The sequence below is a fragment of the Urocitellus parryii genome, chromosome 1 (assembly GCF_045843805.1).
Source record: "Urocitellus parryii isolate mUroPar1 chromosome 1, mUroPar1.hap1, whole genome shotgun sequence".
Classification (NCBI taxonomy): Eukaryota; Metazoa; Chordata; class Mammalia; order Rodentia; family Sciuridae; genus Urocitellus; species Urocitellus parryii.
The window spans coordinates 230,855,604-230,871,941 of record NC_135531.1 but is presented as its reverse complement, the minus strand read 5'-3'; the positions used below and the strand labels follow the sequence as shown (position 1 = coordinate 230,871,941).

General features: G+C 37.4%; 1 protein-coding gene across 24 annotated transcripts in view; it reads left to right on the top strand.

Moving 5' to 3' along the window:
• The window catches only part of Ttn (titin), a 266,326-nt gene that overhangs the window by 23,960 nt on the left and 226,028 nt on the right, over nucleotides 1–16,338 (top strand). For all 24 annotated transcript variants that reach the window (XM_077802977.1, XM_026391974.2, XM_026391969.2 and 21 more), the window contains 22 exons: nucleotides 53–268; nucleotides 1,212–1,354; nucleotides 2,227–2,432; nucleotides 3,167–3,400; nucleotides 3,511–3,755; nucleotides 4,636–4,907; nucleotides 5,033–5,197; nucleotides 5,295–5,463; nucleotides 5,571–7,264; nucleotides 7,394–7,675; nucleotides 8,097–8,363; nucleotides 8,458–8,730; nucleotides 8,942–9,205; nucleotides 9,293–9,553; nucleotides 11,168–11,428; nucleotides 11,933–12,196; nucleotides 12,285–12,545; nucleotides 12,658–12,918; nucleotides 13,387–13,647; nucleotides 14,138–14,279; nucleotides 14,366–14,531; nucleotides 15,677–15,908. In XM_077802977.1, the coding sequence (XP_077659103.1) occupies nucleotides 53–268; nucleotides 1,212–1,354; nucleotides 2,227–2,432; nucleotides 3,167–3,400; nucleotides 3,511–3,755; nucleotides 4,636–4,907; nucleotides 5,033–5,197; nucleotides 5,295–5,463; nucleotides 5,571–7,264; nucleotides 7,394–7,675; nucleotides 8,097–8,363; nucleotides 8,458–8,730; nucleotides 8,942–9,205; nucleotides 9,293–9,553; nucleotides 11,168–11,428; nucleotides 11,933–12,196; nucleotides 12,285–12,545; nucleotides 12,658–12,918; nucleotides 13,387–13,647; nucleotides 14,138–14,279; nucleotides 14,366–14,531; nucleotides 15,677–15,908 (6,539 nt within the window). The remainder of the gene's footprint in view (nucleotides 1–52; nucleotides 269–1,211; nucleotides 1,355–2,226; nucleotides 2,433–3,166; nucleotides 3,401–3,510; nucleotides 3,756–4,635; nucleotides 4,908–5,032; nucleotides 5,198–5,294; nucleotides 5,464–5,570; nucleotides 7,265–7,393; nucleotides 7,676–8,096; nucleotides 8,364–8,457; nucleotides 8,731–8,941; nucleotides 9,206–9,292; nucleotides 9,554–11,167; nucleotides 11,429–11,932; nucleotides 12,197–12,284; nucleotides 12,546–12,657; nucleotides 12,919–13,386; nucleotides 13,648–14,137; nucleotides 14,280–14,365; nucleotides 14,532–15,676; nucleotides 15,909–16,338) is intronic.

The following is a 16,338-nucleotide window of genomic DNA, read 5'->3' as shown; positions in this document are numbered from 1 at the left end:
AGTATTGTCCAGTTGCAACCCAGAAGCTAATGCAAAGGGAATTCTCTTCCAGCTTTGTTGAGTCAAGAGATGTGGTAATGACTGATACTAGCATCACAGAGGAACAAGCAGGGCCCGGAGAACCTGCCGCCCCTTTCTTCATTACAAAACCAGTGGTCCAGAAACTGGTGGAAGGTGGGAGCATCGTGTTTGAATGCCAGGTTGGAGGCAACCCAAAGCCCCATGTCTACTGGAAAAAATCTGGTGTTCCTCTAACAACTGGATACAGGTATTTTGACAGCTGTATAACAGAATTCACTGTGGTTGTGCGATATATAGATGAAGCCTAGAGAGAAGTAGAATTTATCTATGCCACCAACTCCTGCACATAGAATCTTTCACTGCAGAGCTTTCATCACTGTTCTGAGGTGTTTTTACATTTTATGCAGAATATTATTGAGAAATAAAACTTTGTGACCAAGGTGGATGGGAGATATAGTCTAGTTTAATTCATTGATAGTGCTAGAACATTTTATACATATACACACTCTCTGTCTCTCTCTCCCAGAATGGATTCAAGATAACTTTCAATTTAAAAAAAAGTAATAATTAAGTTAAAAGATTAAAAAAAGGGGGGTAATGTAATGAAGAAAAAAAGCTTGTCATGTATGAGAAGCTATGTTAATGAATTTTCTGCAATTGAATATAAAATCTAGTTCTAAATATCCTACAGTTTTTTAAATCAAAAAGGGCAACTGGATAACTTAAAAATGTCATATGTTAAATATAGTATTCCAGAGACTTAATATTAAAATATTTAAAAATTTTATTTTTGCTATTCATTTGATCTTCAAGTGAAATAATGAATAAAGAAAAGATAACTGTTGTTTAAATAACCTCATCATTTTCTCACATGAATGCTGAAGCTACTTATTTCCATAAGCAGTGTTATACTTCATATTTTAAAGAATATTTAAATATTCTTTGAGATAAAGATCTATTCAAATATTCTCTAAAATTAAATTTTTAACTTCCTTGTCCCTCATTACTCATATACATGTATTTTCCTCAGTTTTCAGCAATTTTATAATTATAATCTATGGTAGAGCTTAATCACATGTTTATGATTATTGAATTTTATATAACAGATTCATTGATAAAGGAGTCCATTTTTTTTTACTCTCAGAAGGGTTGTTTATAAATGATTTTCTTGTTTATTCATTTCCATAAAGATACAAAGTAAGTTACAACAAACAAACTGGTGAATGCAAACTGGTGATTTCTATGACCTTCGCTGATGATGCAGGAGAATACACTATTGTTATCCGTAATAAGCACGGAGAAACTTCTGCCTCCGCTTCCTTACTTGAAGAAGGTAAGTTCAAAGAGTAGTTTCTATGTGCCTGGTAAGAAGTGAAATGCAATGAAGCAGCTGTGCCCTGTTGCAGTATCCAAATTCTGAGACTTATTCCTTCTGTTGGCCTTAGCTTCAGACTATTCTAAGGCTGAATTTCTGAGGTTCTGTCAGTAGTTCCGTTTGTTGAAGGATAGCTTCTATCCTCCACTCTTGCAATGCAGGGATTCTAGATCCAGGTCCCTTCAAGGGCCAGCCAGGTACATGGATGAGCTCATTGAAGACAATGGCAAACTGGAGTACGTGCCTTGCCTCAAGGAGTGGTAGTTCCCATCTCCCATATGTTGACACCAAGCAAGCACAAACCAAGTTCAATGTTGCTAAAGCTGGCAATATTTTAAAAGCTAGAAATCAAGATTTTTGATGTCATCATTTGGAGGAAAAGAAAGTAGTAACATTCATGCCAAACACAAAATGTCTGTAGATCACCATTATCTCTGCTAGCTGTTTACATTTACAGTTAACAGCTCTGTCTCATTTGATCTGCTCCACATCCCTTAGAGGAAGTTATTTTATTATCCCTATTTAGCAGCTAAAACACACAAGAATCAGGAAGGAAAATGAATAACAAAAAAACCACACAGCAAATCAGGAAAACCTTTAGAGTAGATCTAAAGGACTGACTGCTGAAAATTTTTTTCAACAATAGTTTGACTTGTTACTATAAGTTTGGTTTTTAAATTCAATTTGGTATTTATTAAGCAATTTGACAGTAGAAATTTGGAAAACTGGTTTTTCATTATTAAACTTTCCCTTGTTTAGGCTTGTCTGAATGAATAGGGCATTCATTTTTATAAGAATATCAAAAATTAACTTATGCTCTTAACTCCTAGCTGATTATGAGTCACTGATGAAATCCCAGCAAGAAATGCTTTACCAGACGCAAATGACTGCATTTGTTCAGGAACCCAAAGTTGGAGAAATAGCACCTGGATTTGCATACTCTGAGTATGAAAAAGAATATGAAAAAGAACAGGCCTTAATTAGGAAGAAAATGGCCAAAGATACTGTAATGGTCAGAACATTTATAGAAGACCAGGTGAGTAGAACAATAACATTCTAAATTGTCTCATAAATTATGCTTTTCTCCAGCAATAACCCTTTTTAGTTTGATATTTTCACTTTCAAGGGATGAGATCAGGGTTAGACAACTATTTATGTGTCTAAATTCACTGTTAGCAAATTTCCTTAATCTTTGTGATGTATTGCTCCTGGAACTTGAGTAATAGGGATTGTATATATGCAAAAAACATGAGTTTTGATATGAGGTTTAGGAAAAAATATAAATATTAGCACGAGTAAGTCCATTAATGCCAAGACACCTATATCTGTATGATGAACATTCCAAATGTAACCCATACTGAAAATACTATTTATTTTACCCAAGATGCCATAGCATACACTGGCAAAGGTGACTTTTTTTGTAGATTCAAAACCAAACCAAAAATAACAAGAGTCATCTGGGTTCTTTTCACCAGTTAAGTATATGACTATATGACCAATGTGATCCTACAACATGTATAATCAGAAAAATTAGAAATTATACCCCATTGTGTATGATATATCAAAGTACATAAATGCATTCTACTGTCATGTATAACTAATTAAAACAAAAATTTTTAAATAACAACATAAATTTTATTTAAAGTAGAGGTACAAACAAAACAAAACAAAACTTCAATCATTCCTTAACAGAGAAACTAATACACAACTTTAAAGAATTTCTATCAGTGAGGATATGTCTTTCTAACACATCATGTTTCTACTGCACAGGAATTCCATATTTCTTCTTTTGAAGAGAGACTCATTAAAGAAATTGAATATAGAATAATAAAAACGACATTAGAAGAACTTCTTGAAGAAGATGGAGAAGAAAAGATGGCAGTTGATATTTCTGAATCTGAAGCCATTGAATCAGGATTTGAATTAAGAATCAAGAATTATAGAATTCTAGAAGGGATGGGTGTCACTTTTCATTGCAAGATGTCTGGATATCCATTACCCAAGGTAAAATATAAATACGTATCAAACCTCCATGCTGTAATAATGATACAGATAAGTTACACTACAACTATTTTATCCAAATTTCATTAACATTTGCTTGCTGTTTTTGGCAGATTGCATGGTACAAAGATGGCAAACGTATCAAACATGGAGAAAGATACCAGATGGACTTTCTACAAGATGGCAGAGCTAGTCTGCGTATACCTGTTGTTCTTCCAGAAGATGAAGGAATCTATACTGCATTTGCTAGCAATATTAAAGGAAATGCAATTTGCTCAGGAAAGTTGTATGTAGAGCCTGCAGCACCACTTTCAGCTCCAACTTACATACCCACACCAGAACCCATGAGCAGAATCAGGTGAGACTTGTAGGGAATTGAGTTGCTTAGTGTGTAAATTGTGTTTAAACACCAAACAGCCCAGTAGCAAATGGCTGAGATCACACAGAAATGTACAATTGGCAAATACTGACAACTGTCTAGAGTTCTTCTTTCTTGCACTTATGTGGAATGAACAAAGAATTTCATTAGTGTACCATGCTATTCATTTTCTTTGTGCTTATACCTAATATCACAATAGCTCTTATTTATTTAACACATGATCTTCACAGATGTTATCTTTAATTTATGCAATAGCCCTACAATGTAGGCATTATTAATGCTTTCTTATAAATTGGAACACTGAGACTCTGGGAACCTTTGCAGATTGCCTTAGTTCACCTAGCTGTTAGTGGTTGTGCCAGAATTATAAATCCAGCCTGGTTTGGCTACAATATGTAAATATGGTTTGGTTTGGTTTTTAAGTGTAATTTCTTTTTTCCTCCTTTAGATAAAATAGTATATTTTTCTTTTCCCATAAATTTATTCATTAGTTTATTTAACCAGTTAATCAATTAAGATGTCTTAGTAGTTGAACCAAGAAGGTATGTTGGCTAATTAAATCCAGATGGTGAGGAAAAGACAGTAATAAGGATAGTTTCAAGACTTTGAGCCCGAGTATCTAGATGTGTTGAATGATTACTAACCAGGAATAAGACTATAGGGTGAAAAAAAACACATAATTTGGAGGGTAATAATTATATATTCTATTTTTGGATCCCAATGAATTTAAGGTACTTTTAAGGTACACACAATAAGTAGATTCTAAAATGACCTTACCAAATAAGAGAAAATTGTTTATTATTTTGCTGAGTTTTCTAAATGTTTTGTGAAAATATTCTGTTTTGCATTGATTTTTCAGGTCTATCTCTCCACGTTCAGTGAGCAGGTCTCCTATACGCATGTCCCCTGCACGGATGTCCCCTGCACGGATGTCCCCTGCACGGATGTCCCCTGCAAGAATGTCCCCGGGACGTAGGCTGGAGGAAACAGACGAGTCACAACTTGAGAGACTGTATAAGCCAGTCTTTGTGTTAAAACCTGCTTCCTTCAAGTGTTTAGAAGGACAAACTGCCAGATTTGACTTAAAGGTTGTGGGTAGACCTATGCCAGAAACATTCTGGTTTCATAATGGTAAGTTTAGTTTTGTCCAATGAATCATTAAACACACAAAAAGGCTAGTGTGTGTATGTGTGTCCAAGAACTTTAAAAATTTATTTTAAATCTGTTTTTTGTTTGTATGTATTTTTTTTAAACAGGCCAGCAAGTCGTCAATGACTATACCCATAAGGTAGTCATTAAAGAAGATGGTACCCAATCACTCATTATTGTCCCTGCAACGCCCAGTGATTCTGGGGAATGGACTGTGGTTGCCCAAAATAGGGCAGGGAAATCTTCAATTTCAGTTATTTTAACTGTGGAAGGTAAATAAAATAAAAACAAAGAAACCACCTCATCTCTTAGGTTGTAAACAGGTATTTCAGCCCTCCTCCATTCTAAATCATGACCTTCCTCTTTCAGCTGTGGAACATCAGGTAAAACCAGCATTTGTGGAAAAACTGAAAAATGTCAACATCAAGGAAGGCTCCCGGCTTGAAATGAAAGTCAGAGCTACTGGTAACCCCAACCCTGACATTGTATGGCTGAAAAACAGCGACATCATCGTACCTCATAAATATCCAAGAATCAGGCAAGTTTGTTTGAAAATACAACCATTAAGCTTATTGTGCAAGTTCAATAACCAAGGAAGCAATACTACTACTATATTATTGACATTTTTTTTTTCACTTTTTATAGGATCGAAGGAACCAAGGGAGAAGCTGCCCTTAAAATCGATTCCACTGTCAGCCAAGACTCTGCCTGGTACACTGCAACTGCTATTAATAAGGCTGGCCGAGACACCACAAGGTGCAAAGTAAATGTTGAAGTTGAGTTTGCAGAGCCTGAACCAGAGAGAAAATTAATCATTCCACGTGGGACATATAGAGCAAAGGAGATTGCAGCCCCAGAACTGGAACCCCTCCATTTGCGATATGGTCAAGAGCAGTGGGAAGAAGGTGACCTTTATGACAAAGAGAAACAACAGAAACCTTTTTTCAAGAAAAAACTCACTTCCCTCAGACTTAAGCGCTTCGGACCTGCCCATTTTGAATGCAGACTAACACCGATTGGTGACCCAACAATGGTAGTGGAGTGGCTTCATGATGGAAAGCCCCTGGAAGCAGCCAACAGGCTCCGTATGATCAATGAATTTGGGTACTGCAGTCTTGATTATGGAGTTGCATATAATAGAGACAGTGGCGTCATTACTTGCAGAGCCACTAACAAATATGGAACAGATCACACATCTGCTACCCTTATCGTTAAAGACGAGAAAAGTCTTGTAGAAGAATCTCAGTTGCCTGAGGGGAGGAAAGGCTTGCAGAGAATTGAGGAATTAGAGAGAATGGCTCATGAAGGTGCACTTACAGGTGTAACAACAGATCAAAAGGAAAAGCAAAAGCCAGACATCGTCTTGTTCCCAGAGCCAGTAAGAGTGCTTGAAGGGGAGACAGCTAGATTCCGCTGCCGAGTCACAGGCTACCCTCAGCCCAAGGTCAACTGGTACCTCAACGGACAGCTCATTCGCAAAAGCAAACGGTTCAGAGTTCGCTATGATGGCATTCATTATCTGGACATAGTGGACTGCAAGTCATATGATACCGGTGAAGTCAAGGTCACCGCAGAAAATCCTGAAGGTGTGATAGAGCATAAAGTGAAACTTGAGATCCAACAGAGGGAAGATTTCAGGTCTGTCCTTAGGCGAGCTCCTGAGCCAAAGCCTGAGTTTCACGTTCATGAACCTGGAAAACTTCAGTTTGAAGTACAAAAGGTAGATCGACCTGTCGACACCAGCGAAACCAAAGAAATCGTGAGGTTGAAGAGGGCAGAAAGAATCACCCATGAAAAAGTGCCTGAGGAGTCGGAAGAGCTGCGCAGTAAATTCAAGCGCAGAACTGAGGAGGGATATTATGAAGCCATCACAGCCGTGGAGCTCAAGTCTCGGAAGAAGGACGAATCCTATGAAGAACTCCTGAAGAAGACGAAAGATGAACTTCTCCACTGGACCAAAGAGTTAACTGAAGAGGAGAAGAAAGCCCTTGCCGAAGAAGGCAAAATCACTATTCCAACATTTAAACCTGATAGAATTGAACTTAGCCCTAGTATGGAGGCACCCAAAATCTTTGAAAGAATCCAGAGTCAAACAGTAGGTCAAGGATCTGATGCACACTTCAGGGTCAGAGTTGTGGGGAAACCAGACCCTGAATGTGAATGGTACAAAAATGGTGTGAAAATCGAGCGATCTGACCGAATCTACTGGTACTGGCCAGAGGACAATGTTTGTGAATTGGTCATAAGAGATGTGACTGCCGAGGACTCAGCCAGCATCATGGTTAAAGCTGTCAATATAGCTGGAGAAACCTCAAGTCATGCATTCTTACTTGTCCAAGGTAATTTGAAAATCTTTCATTTAATGGACCTGTCTCTATGTGTCCAATATCATAGTTTTAAAATTTTCTTTTCCTATTGCTCATATTATAAATTTAACATAATGTGCTTTTTTTTCTCCCCGCTTGTAGCCAAGCAATTGATCACTTTCACACAGGAATTACAAGATGTTGTTGCTAAGGAAAAGGACACCATGGCAACGTTTGAGTGTGAAACTTCAGAGCCGTTTGTCAAAGTGAAATGGTATAAAGATGGCATGGAGGTTCATGAAGGAGATAAATACAGGATGCACTCAGACAGAAAGGTCCACTTCCTCTCTGTGCTGACCATTGACTCCTCTGATGCTGAAGACTACAGCTGTGTTCTTGTAGAAGATGAAAATGTCAAAACAACAGCAAAACTTATTGTTGAAGGTAGAAAATAATGATGTCATTGTTTACTTAAGTTGTAAAGTCACCTTTGGTTTGTGACAAAATTAGTTATGCAATTTTACTTTCATGAGAATAATTTCTTTGAGAATCAGCCATAAGCTTCTTAGCAAGAATCATGAATTTATATCCCTATTAAGAATATTGATGGTAGGATTTTTTTAAAAGCAATATGACTTTGATATCTCACTTTAAAAATTCTATGAAATATAATTCTGCTTGAAAAAATAATATAAAATTAAAATAACTCCTTTTGTTGAAAAATTTTCAGTCTGCTAGCAGGCAAATATTAGAAATATTCCTGATAGCCTGGGAGAAAGAAAAGCTATACAGGGCATTGTCTCTATCCTAAGTCTTGATATAGAACTCTCCAGAGAAATCAGTTTACTCTTATCTTATACTTCAGGTGCTGTTGTGGAGTTTGTCAAAGAACTTCAGGACATAGAAGTTCCAGAATCATTTTCAGGAGAGTTAGAGTGTATCGTGTCCCCAGAAAATATAGAAGGGAAATGGTATCATAATGGTGTGGAGCTTAAGTCCAATGGCAAATACACAATCACATCTCGCCGAGGACGTCAGAACCTCACAGTCAAGGATGTAACCAAAGAGGATCAGGGAGAATACAGCTTTGTTATCGATGGGAAAAAGACAACTTGTCACCTTAAAATGAAACGTAAGTCTTCCCACTCCCACCAGCCAGCAGTAAGCTCGTGATGGTTGATCGAACAAAATGATCATGATGTTCTTTTTTGCTCAATATTTCACAGCCCGCCCCATTGCTATTCTACAAGGACTTAGTGATCAAAAAGTCTGCGAGGGTGACATTGTCCAGCTTGAAGTTAAAGTCTCCTTAGAAAACGTGGAAGGCATCTGGATGAAAGATGGCCAAGAAGTCCAGCATAGTGACCGAGTTCACATCGTGATTGACAAACAGTCCCACATGCTGCTCATTGAAGACATGACCAAGGAAGATGCTGGAAACTACTCCTTCACCATTCCTTCCCTTGGACTCTCCACCAGTGGACGTGTCTCAGTCTATAGTGAGTGTTACTTATATACTTTTGCATATCATTTCATTTTTGCAATGCTAGAAATTGAGCCTGGGGCCTCACACATACTGAACTACACCCAGCTCTAGTTTCATGGTTACATTAACATGTGAGAAAAAGAACTTTAATGAGAAGACATCTTAAACAAAATTCTAATCATAATTTTGTTTTTTTTTTTTTTTATCCTTGTCTGCTTTTGCAGGCGTTGATGTGATAACACCTCTAAAAGATGTCAACGTGATCGAGGGTACCAAGGCTGTGCTCGAATGTAAGGTCTCAGTCCCTGATGTCACTTCTGTTAAGTGGTATGTGAACGATGAACAGATCAAGCCCGATGACCGTGTACAAGCCATTGTCAAAGGCACTAAGCAGCGACTTGTGATTAATCGAACTCATGCTTCAGACGAAGGACCTTACAAGCTGATGGTTGGCAGAGTTGAAACCACCTGTGACCTCTCTGTGGAAAGTAAGGGTTATTCCATTCAGTCATTATTTTAAGCATTCTACTTTCCAACTATGATAATAACCAATTTGTTATTTAATTTTTCCCTAGAAATTAAAATTATCAGAGGTCTTCATGACCTTACCTGTACAGAAACTCAGAACGTGGTCTTTGAGGTTGAGCTATCCCACTCAGGAATCGATGTCTTATGGAATTTTAAGGACAAGGAAATCAAACCCAGTTCTAAATATAAAATTGAAGCTCATGGGAAGATATACAAATTGACAGTTCTAAACATGATGAAAGATGATGAAGGAGAATATACATTTTATGCTGGAGAAAATATGACGTCTGGAAAACTTACAGTGGCAGGTTGGTACACGTTTTGTTTGACTTTCTCTCTTCTGTGGACAGTCTGTTTTCATTTAAGCAATTGTTGCCCAATTCTCCCCCAATTCCCATCCATTTTCCACTTCCATGTCTCTACTCACATAGATTTCTAGTACCCTCAACATTGCCCCCACCAGCCTAAATGCCAAACTTTTACCAGGGCTTACCTCACATGCCATCTCCTCTGTAAAACCTCCTTCAGTCTTCTTGCTGGGATAGGATCTCTTTCTCCTCCGACTCCAGGATCACTTGACCCTCGTTAAATACTTGTCTTATTCCCTGTTTCCTCTTCCCACTCATAAGATAAACCCCTTAAATCTGGACTTCTTTCTCTTCTCTGTGTACTCCACATGACCTTCGATCAATAAAGGTTTACCCAATTGAGTTTTATTTAAACTTTCCTACTGTAAAGGTTTATTTCCTTTTTTTTAGGAAATAAACTCTTGCTTCTTTAAACTTCATTTCTCTTATTTCCTTCATACTTTTTATGCACCCAATGAATGCATGTTAAGCACAACTCTGCATATCTGTTTATCTCTTATGACATGAGTAGGGATAATACCAGTCCCATTCATCAGAGATGCTTAGCTTTAAAATGAAAGATCAAATGCATAAACTAGTTTTCAACAATAACTAGAAATCATCATCAATTTTTTGGTTTGTTATAATTTAATCGTAGAGGAATTAAAATACTACATTCAGATTAAATAGTGTGATCCATGCCACTTGGTATATAAGCAAGTTAGACAGTAAAAGTGGTATGAAAGTTTAATAATTTTTGCTTTATTACATCATAAGATTTCCTTTGAGATTTGACCATAAAAATACAATACAACAAAATCTCAACTTCTGCACTTTGATATGTTTAATGTAAACTACATGTTTTTAAGTGTGTGAAAACAAGGAAAAAACTGTGAGTTCTTTGGTGATTTCACTCAACATTTTTAAAGTGCCTACCATAGGCCAGGTACTTTTAGAAGCTCAGGACATGAAAATGAGTGAGTTATGATATTTTTTCCTGAAGAATTCAAATTTTAGAGGGGAACAGATATATAAGCTACATAAGCAACTGAATTGTTAAAGCAATTATTTCTGATGATGATGGAAGAGGCAGTGGAAGAAACTGGGAGAGGTGACATTTGTCAACACATTGATTTTTAGTATACAGGAGTCCTCAATCCTATAAAAGCATTAATGACTTGAACATTTTGTTTAGCAAAATGTTCCCAACCAAATATCAGTCATATTTCCAGGAAATATTCCTCACTGGGACCAAATACAATGTTTAGAAGAAAGAACTCAGTTAAAGGTCATTCAACTTGTGTGCTGTGCATTATGATTCTCAGAATTCTGTATTTTTATCAGTTGCTTTTCCTTTGAAAAACTGTTCTGATTCCAGTATATTCTCTGGTTATTAGTCATGCATATGTAGAATAAGAGATTTCTGTGATAGCTTCTAAATATGGATAAAAATAATCTCATTAGACATTTCAGTGTTCAAAATCATGTTTCAAAATTTGATTTTAAATTGCACAAACATTACTTCATTCTATAAATACTTTAAAAGGACTCACGTGTACTTCTCTTGTTCCCAAGGTGGGGCAATCTCCAAGCCACTCACAGATCAGACTGTAGCTGAATCCCAGGAAGCTATATTTGAATGTGAAGTTGCCAACCCTGATTCTGAAGGTGAATGGTTGAGGGACGGCAAACACCTGCCACTCAGCAACAACATCAGAAGTGAATCTGATGGCCACAAAAGGAGACTTGTTATTGCTGCTACCAAGTTAGATGACATTGGAGAATATACCTATAAGGTGGCCACTTCCCAAACATCTGCCAAACTCAAAGTTGAAGGTCAGTGATATAACAGAGTTATCTTTTCCAAATCATATTGCTTTCTTAACTGTTATTTTAGAAGTCGAGTGGTATAAACATTTTGGATGATATGAATCTTCATTTCATAAAAACATTATAAATTCTCTGAACTTTCCTTCTGAGCCATATCAAATGTGTCTATGTGATGAGATAAAGCTATTTCATAGGCTCTGTGAAGTAATTAAATCAGACACTGATTCCCCATTTCTCTTTCATCCTTCTCCAGTCAGTCTATTAAGCTATTAGTATATGGTTATGCAAATTTCATCCCAGTCTATATTTCAAACATAGAAAAACATTGCAAAATGTCATGTCCAACTGAATCCCATGTTTCCCTAAATAATCTTTTAGAATGACGAACTGCATACTACAAAATTTTTGTAACCATTGTTTTGTAAGATGACTGGGTAATTGTCTTGTTCAGGACTTATTTTCCTTGCTGTTCTTTAATATTTTCTAAACCGATCATTAATTCATCTTCAGCTGTCAAAATCAAGAAGACTCTGAAGAATCTTACAGTGACAGAGACACAGGATGCTGTTTTTACCGTCGAGCTTACCCATCCTAATGTCAAGGGTGTCCAGTGGATCAAAAATGGAGTTGTGCTGAAATCCAATGACAAATATGATATCTCGGTCAAAGGAACAATTTACACTCTGAGAATTAAAAACTGTGCCATCGTGGATGAGTCTGTCTATGGCTTCAAGCTTGGAAGGCTGGGAGCCAGTGCCAGACTGCATGTTGAGAGTAAGTTGACTTGGAAACAATTTACAAGGAAGTGATTCATGATTACCATTAAGTTAACCCTGTCACTGAATTTCTCTATCTTCACTAGCTGTCAAGATCATTAAAAAGCCAAAGGATGTCACTGCCTTGGAAAATACCACTGTTGCCTTCGAAGTCAGTGTTTCCCATGACACGGTTCCAGTAAAATGGTTCCATAAGAATGTGGAGATTAAGCCAAGTGACAAGCACAGACTGGTCTCAGAGAGGAAGGTCCACAAGCTGATGCTGCAGAACATTGCCCCCTCAGACGCTGGGGAATATACAGCTGTGGTGGGGCAACTGGAATGCAAGGCAAAGTTGTTTGTGGAGAGTAAGTTTTTAGGCAGCCCCACTGCTCTACGATTCTACCTACCATTTGTTTTGTTTCATTTAATTTTAAAATAAAACATATTAACTGAAGTGCTCTCTCTCATTTTCCCTAGCATTACACATCACAAAAACCATGAAAAGCATTGAGGTACCTGAGACCAAAACTGCCTCCTTTGAATGCGAGGTGTCCCACTTCAATGTCCCTTCCATGTGGCTGAAGAATGGTGTGGAAATTGAGATGAGCGAAAAGTTCAAGATAGTTGTGCAGGGAAAACTCCACCAGCTGATCATCATGAACACCAGCACAGAAGATTCAGCAGAATACACGTTTGTCTGTGGCAATGACCAAGTCAGTGCCACCCTGACAGTGACTCGTAAGTACAAAAATACATATATGTATGTATGTGTATGTGTATATATATATATTTATTTAAATGCACATATTCAGTGGACTCATTGTTATTTCATATCCTAGGCTTTTCTTTATCCAACATTTATTCTACTCAAAAAATTAAAAAATTGAAAAAACTTGACTGACATATCTAGTGTGTGTTCACACTGTTAGGTGCTAGCACTCCCACCAGGATAAAATTTCCCAATTATAGTAGCTTTGAAAGGCTACTCAGAAAGATGCTTCACCGTCTATCACTTCATCTTTCTGCTCCTCTCGCAGTTGGCATTGTCCTGTACAGGATATGGAAGACATGGAACCTCCTGTCTCTGCATTGTCATCTGTTCAACAGACATACTAATAACATATCAGGTTTTCATGGTGCATGTGTTACCACCCACATCGTATTCACGTGACGTCTCCTTGGGTGTTTTCCCTTTCCCCCTTGCAGCAATCATGATTACATCCATGCTAAAGGACATCAATGCTGAAGAAAAGGACACCATTACCTTTGAGGTGACAGTAAACTATGAAGGCATCTCTTACAAGTGGTTAAAGAATGGTGTGGAAATCAAGTCAACTGACAGGTGCCAGATGAGAACCAAAAAGCTCACACACTCACTGAACATCAGGAATGTTCACTTTGGAGATGCTGCTGACTATACATTCGTGGCTGGAAAAGCAACCTCGACAGCCACACTTTATGTGGAAGGTATGGCTTCATAAGTGTCATAGTAATAGGGGAAAAAAAATAAAACCTACTATATAAAATGTTAGTCCATCAATTGATAAAGAGATAAATAAAAGGTGGTACTTCCATATAGTGGCATATTAATTACCAATGAAAAGGAAGTACTGATGTGTGCTACAATGTGGATGAATATTGAAAAATTTACACTAAGTGGAAGAAGTAGTCAGCCACAAAGAACCACAGATTATATAATTCTATTTATATGAAATGTCTGGAATACCCAAATCTGTTGAGAGTGGGAAGAGTCTGGGGGTGATAGCTAAGGGGTACCTGTTTTCTTTGGGGGGAAATTAGAATGTTATAAAATTATAGTGATGGTTGCACAACTCTGAATTTGAATACACTGGGAGCCATTTAATTGTGTACTCTATGTGAGTGAATTCTATAGTATGTGAATTACATATCAGTAAGGCTGTTAAAATGGTCAACTTTTTTACATGCTATTTTCCAGCTCGTCATATAGAGTTCAGGAAACACATTAAGGACATTAAGGTTCTTGAGAAAAAGAGAGCCATGTTTGAATGTGAAGTCTCTGAACCTGACATTACTGTACAGTGGATGAAAGATGGCCAAGAACTGCAGATTGCAGAGAGGTTAGTCATTTTGTCTAACTGTATCCCAGCAATGCTGTTTCTTTTGAATCACATGCATTAAGCTCCAATTTCCATTTCATCCACAGAATAAAGATTCAGAAGGAGAAATATGTCCACCGCCTTTTGATCCCATCCACGAGGATGTCCGATGCGGGCCAGTACACGGTGGTAGCAGGAGGCAACATGTCCACTGCTAACCTCTTTGTAGAGGGCAGAGACGTTCGCATCCGAAGTATTAAAAAGGAGGTTCAGGTATTGTCTACAAGCTGAATTTTATGAGACATCATCAATAGTGCCTAATCCATAGTTTTATATTTTAATTTTTGATTTCTAAATTTTCTTTCTTTTTTTGTTTGTTTGATGTCTAAATTTTCTAGCCACAGTCTTAAAGCTTACAATCAGCTCATCCCTGCTGGCTTAGATTCTTATGCTGACACCAATTTAGTCATAGTTTCTACTCACTTGGGGAATATGTGTGTCCTTAGCAGCTGTCTAAGTACTTTAATTAGAGCATCTGTAGAGACCTCACTGTAACAAGTGGCCACTTGCTGAGCAACACCAACCAGAAATGAACTAAAATTTAAATTATGATGTTCAGACATCAATTAGAATTAAGGAAATTTAAAATGAGGTAGAAAATTCTCGGGTTTCTATCTAGGGAGAGGCAGGTGTGCAAGGATTTAGTGCTGAGAACTCTTTCTGTGAGGAATTCCAGTCTGAGCAGCACTGGACTCCTCTCAAGGATGCTGAGCAAACACCTTTGCTCTCTACTGTATTTGCAGAGTTGGTCCTCATGGGTACCAGTCTTCCCAAGTGATGAAGCGGAGGGAATATGTTCAGAGAAATACTTTTTGAGTTCAGCTTCACCATATTGCTTATCCAAAGACCTTAGGCCATCGTAAAAAAGCTTTCAACAAGGATTCAGATCACCTGAATGTCTTGCAGTCTTTATTTTCCAATTCTGAACCTTGTTGCTGTTTTTTCTTTTTTTTTTTTACTTTTAAAGCAAAGATAATAACTCTGACCTAGCTTGCCAAGTTATTGTTCATATAATATGAAATCAAGTTGAATAGTGACTTCAAAGAGCTCTATAAATAATTGAAAGTCCCCAGTGTAATATGTCATTACTTTTTTATTATTAATTAAGAAGCAAACATTTAAAGATGAAATGATTGTCTCCCTGGACAGCCTCCCTCATTAGTGCAGGTATAAACATGATTCTCTACAAAAGAAGTTTGGGTAGCATTTGTCAAAGACTAGGCAGGAAAAATTAGAATATTACATAATCAGCCAACTTATAATGTACAGATTTTGTATGCTTGTCAAATCAACAGTTTTAGAAATAAGAGGAAACTAGATCAGATTTCAGTTTTCTTTTTATGTTACTCTATCAACAGGTCATTGAGAAACAGCGTGCTGTAGTTGAGTTTGAGGTCAATGAAGACGATGTAGACGCCCATTGGTACAAAGATGGCATTGAAATTAATTTCCAAATCCAAGAACGACACCAATATGTGATAGAGAGAAGAATCCACCGTATGTTTATCTCTGAGACCAGACTGAGTGATGCAGGCGAATACACCTTTGTGGCAGGAAGGAACCGGAGTTCTGTGACTCTTTATGTCAATGGTACGTAGTAGAGATTTAACCAATTGTATGGATCCATCTGGAGTAATCCTCTCTTTTAAGTAACGGAAGTTCTGGTAGTTCCTGGGCAGTTTCTAAAGAACCCATGGCACTTATATGACTGAAGATACATTTATTTTCACACTATACTTCTGGGAAAGGGAGGGTAGCTACTACAAGTATTATTGAGAGGTCATTTCCAGGAAGCACCTAAAGGCCATATCCTCTTTTGATTGATCAATGCTGTTGAATGTCCGCTGTGTGTCAATTATTATATGTCCCACATATGATTCTAAATACTGCATTAAAGTGTTTTAGTTCTCTGTCCCAAGGGCTTAAGTACCAATACCAACATTATACAGGTGATAGAGACATTTCCAGGTTCTGGTGTGAAGAATCTGGGAGAATCCTAAGATTCCCTTTGAGACTGTGG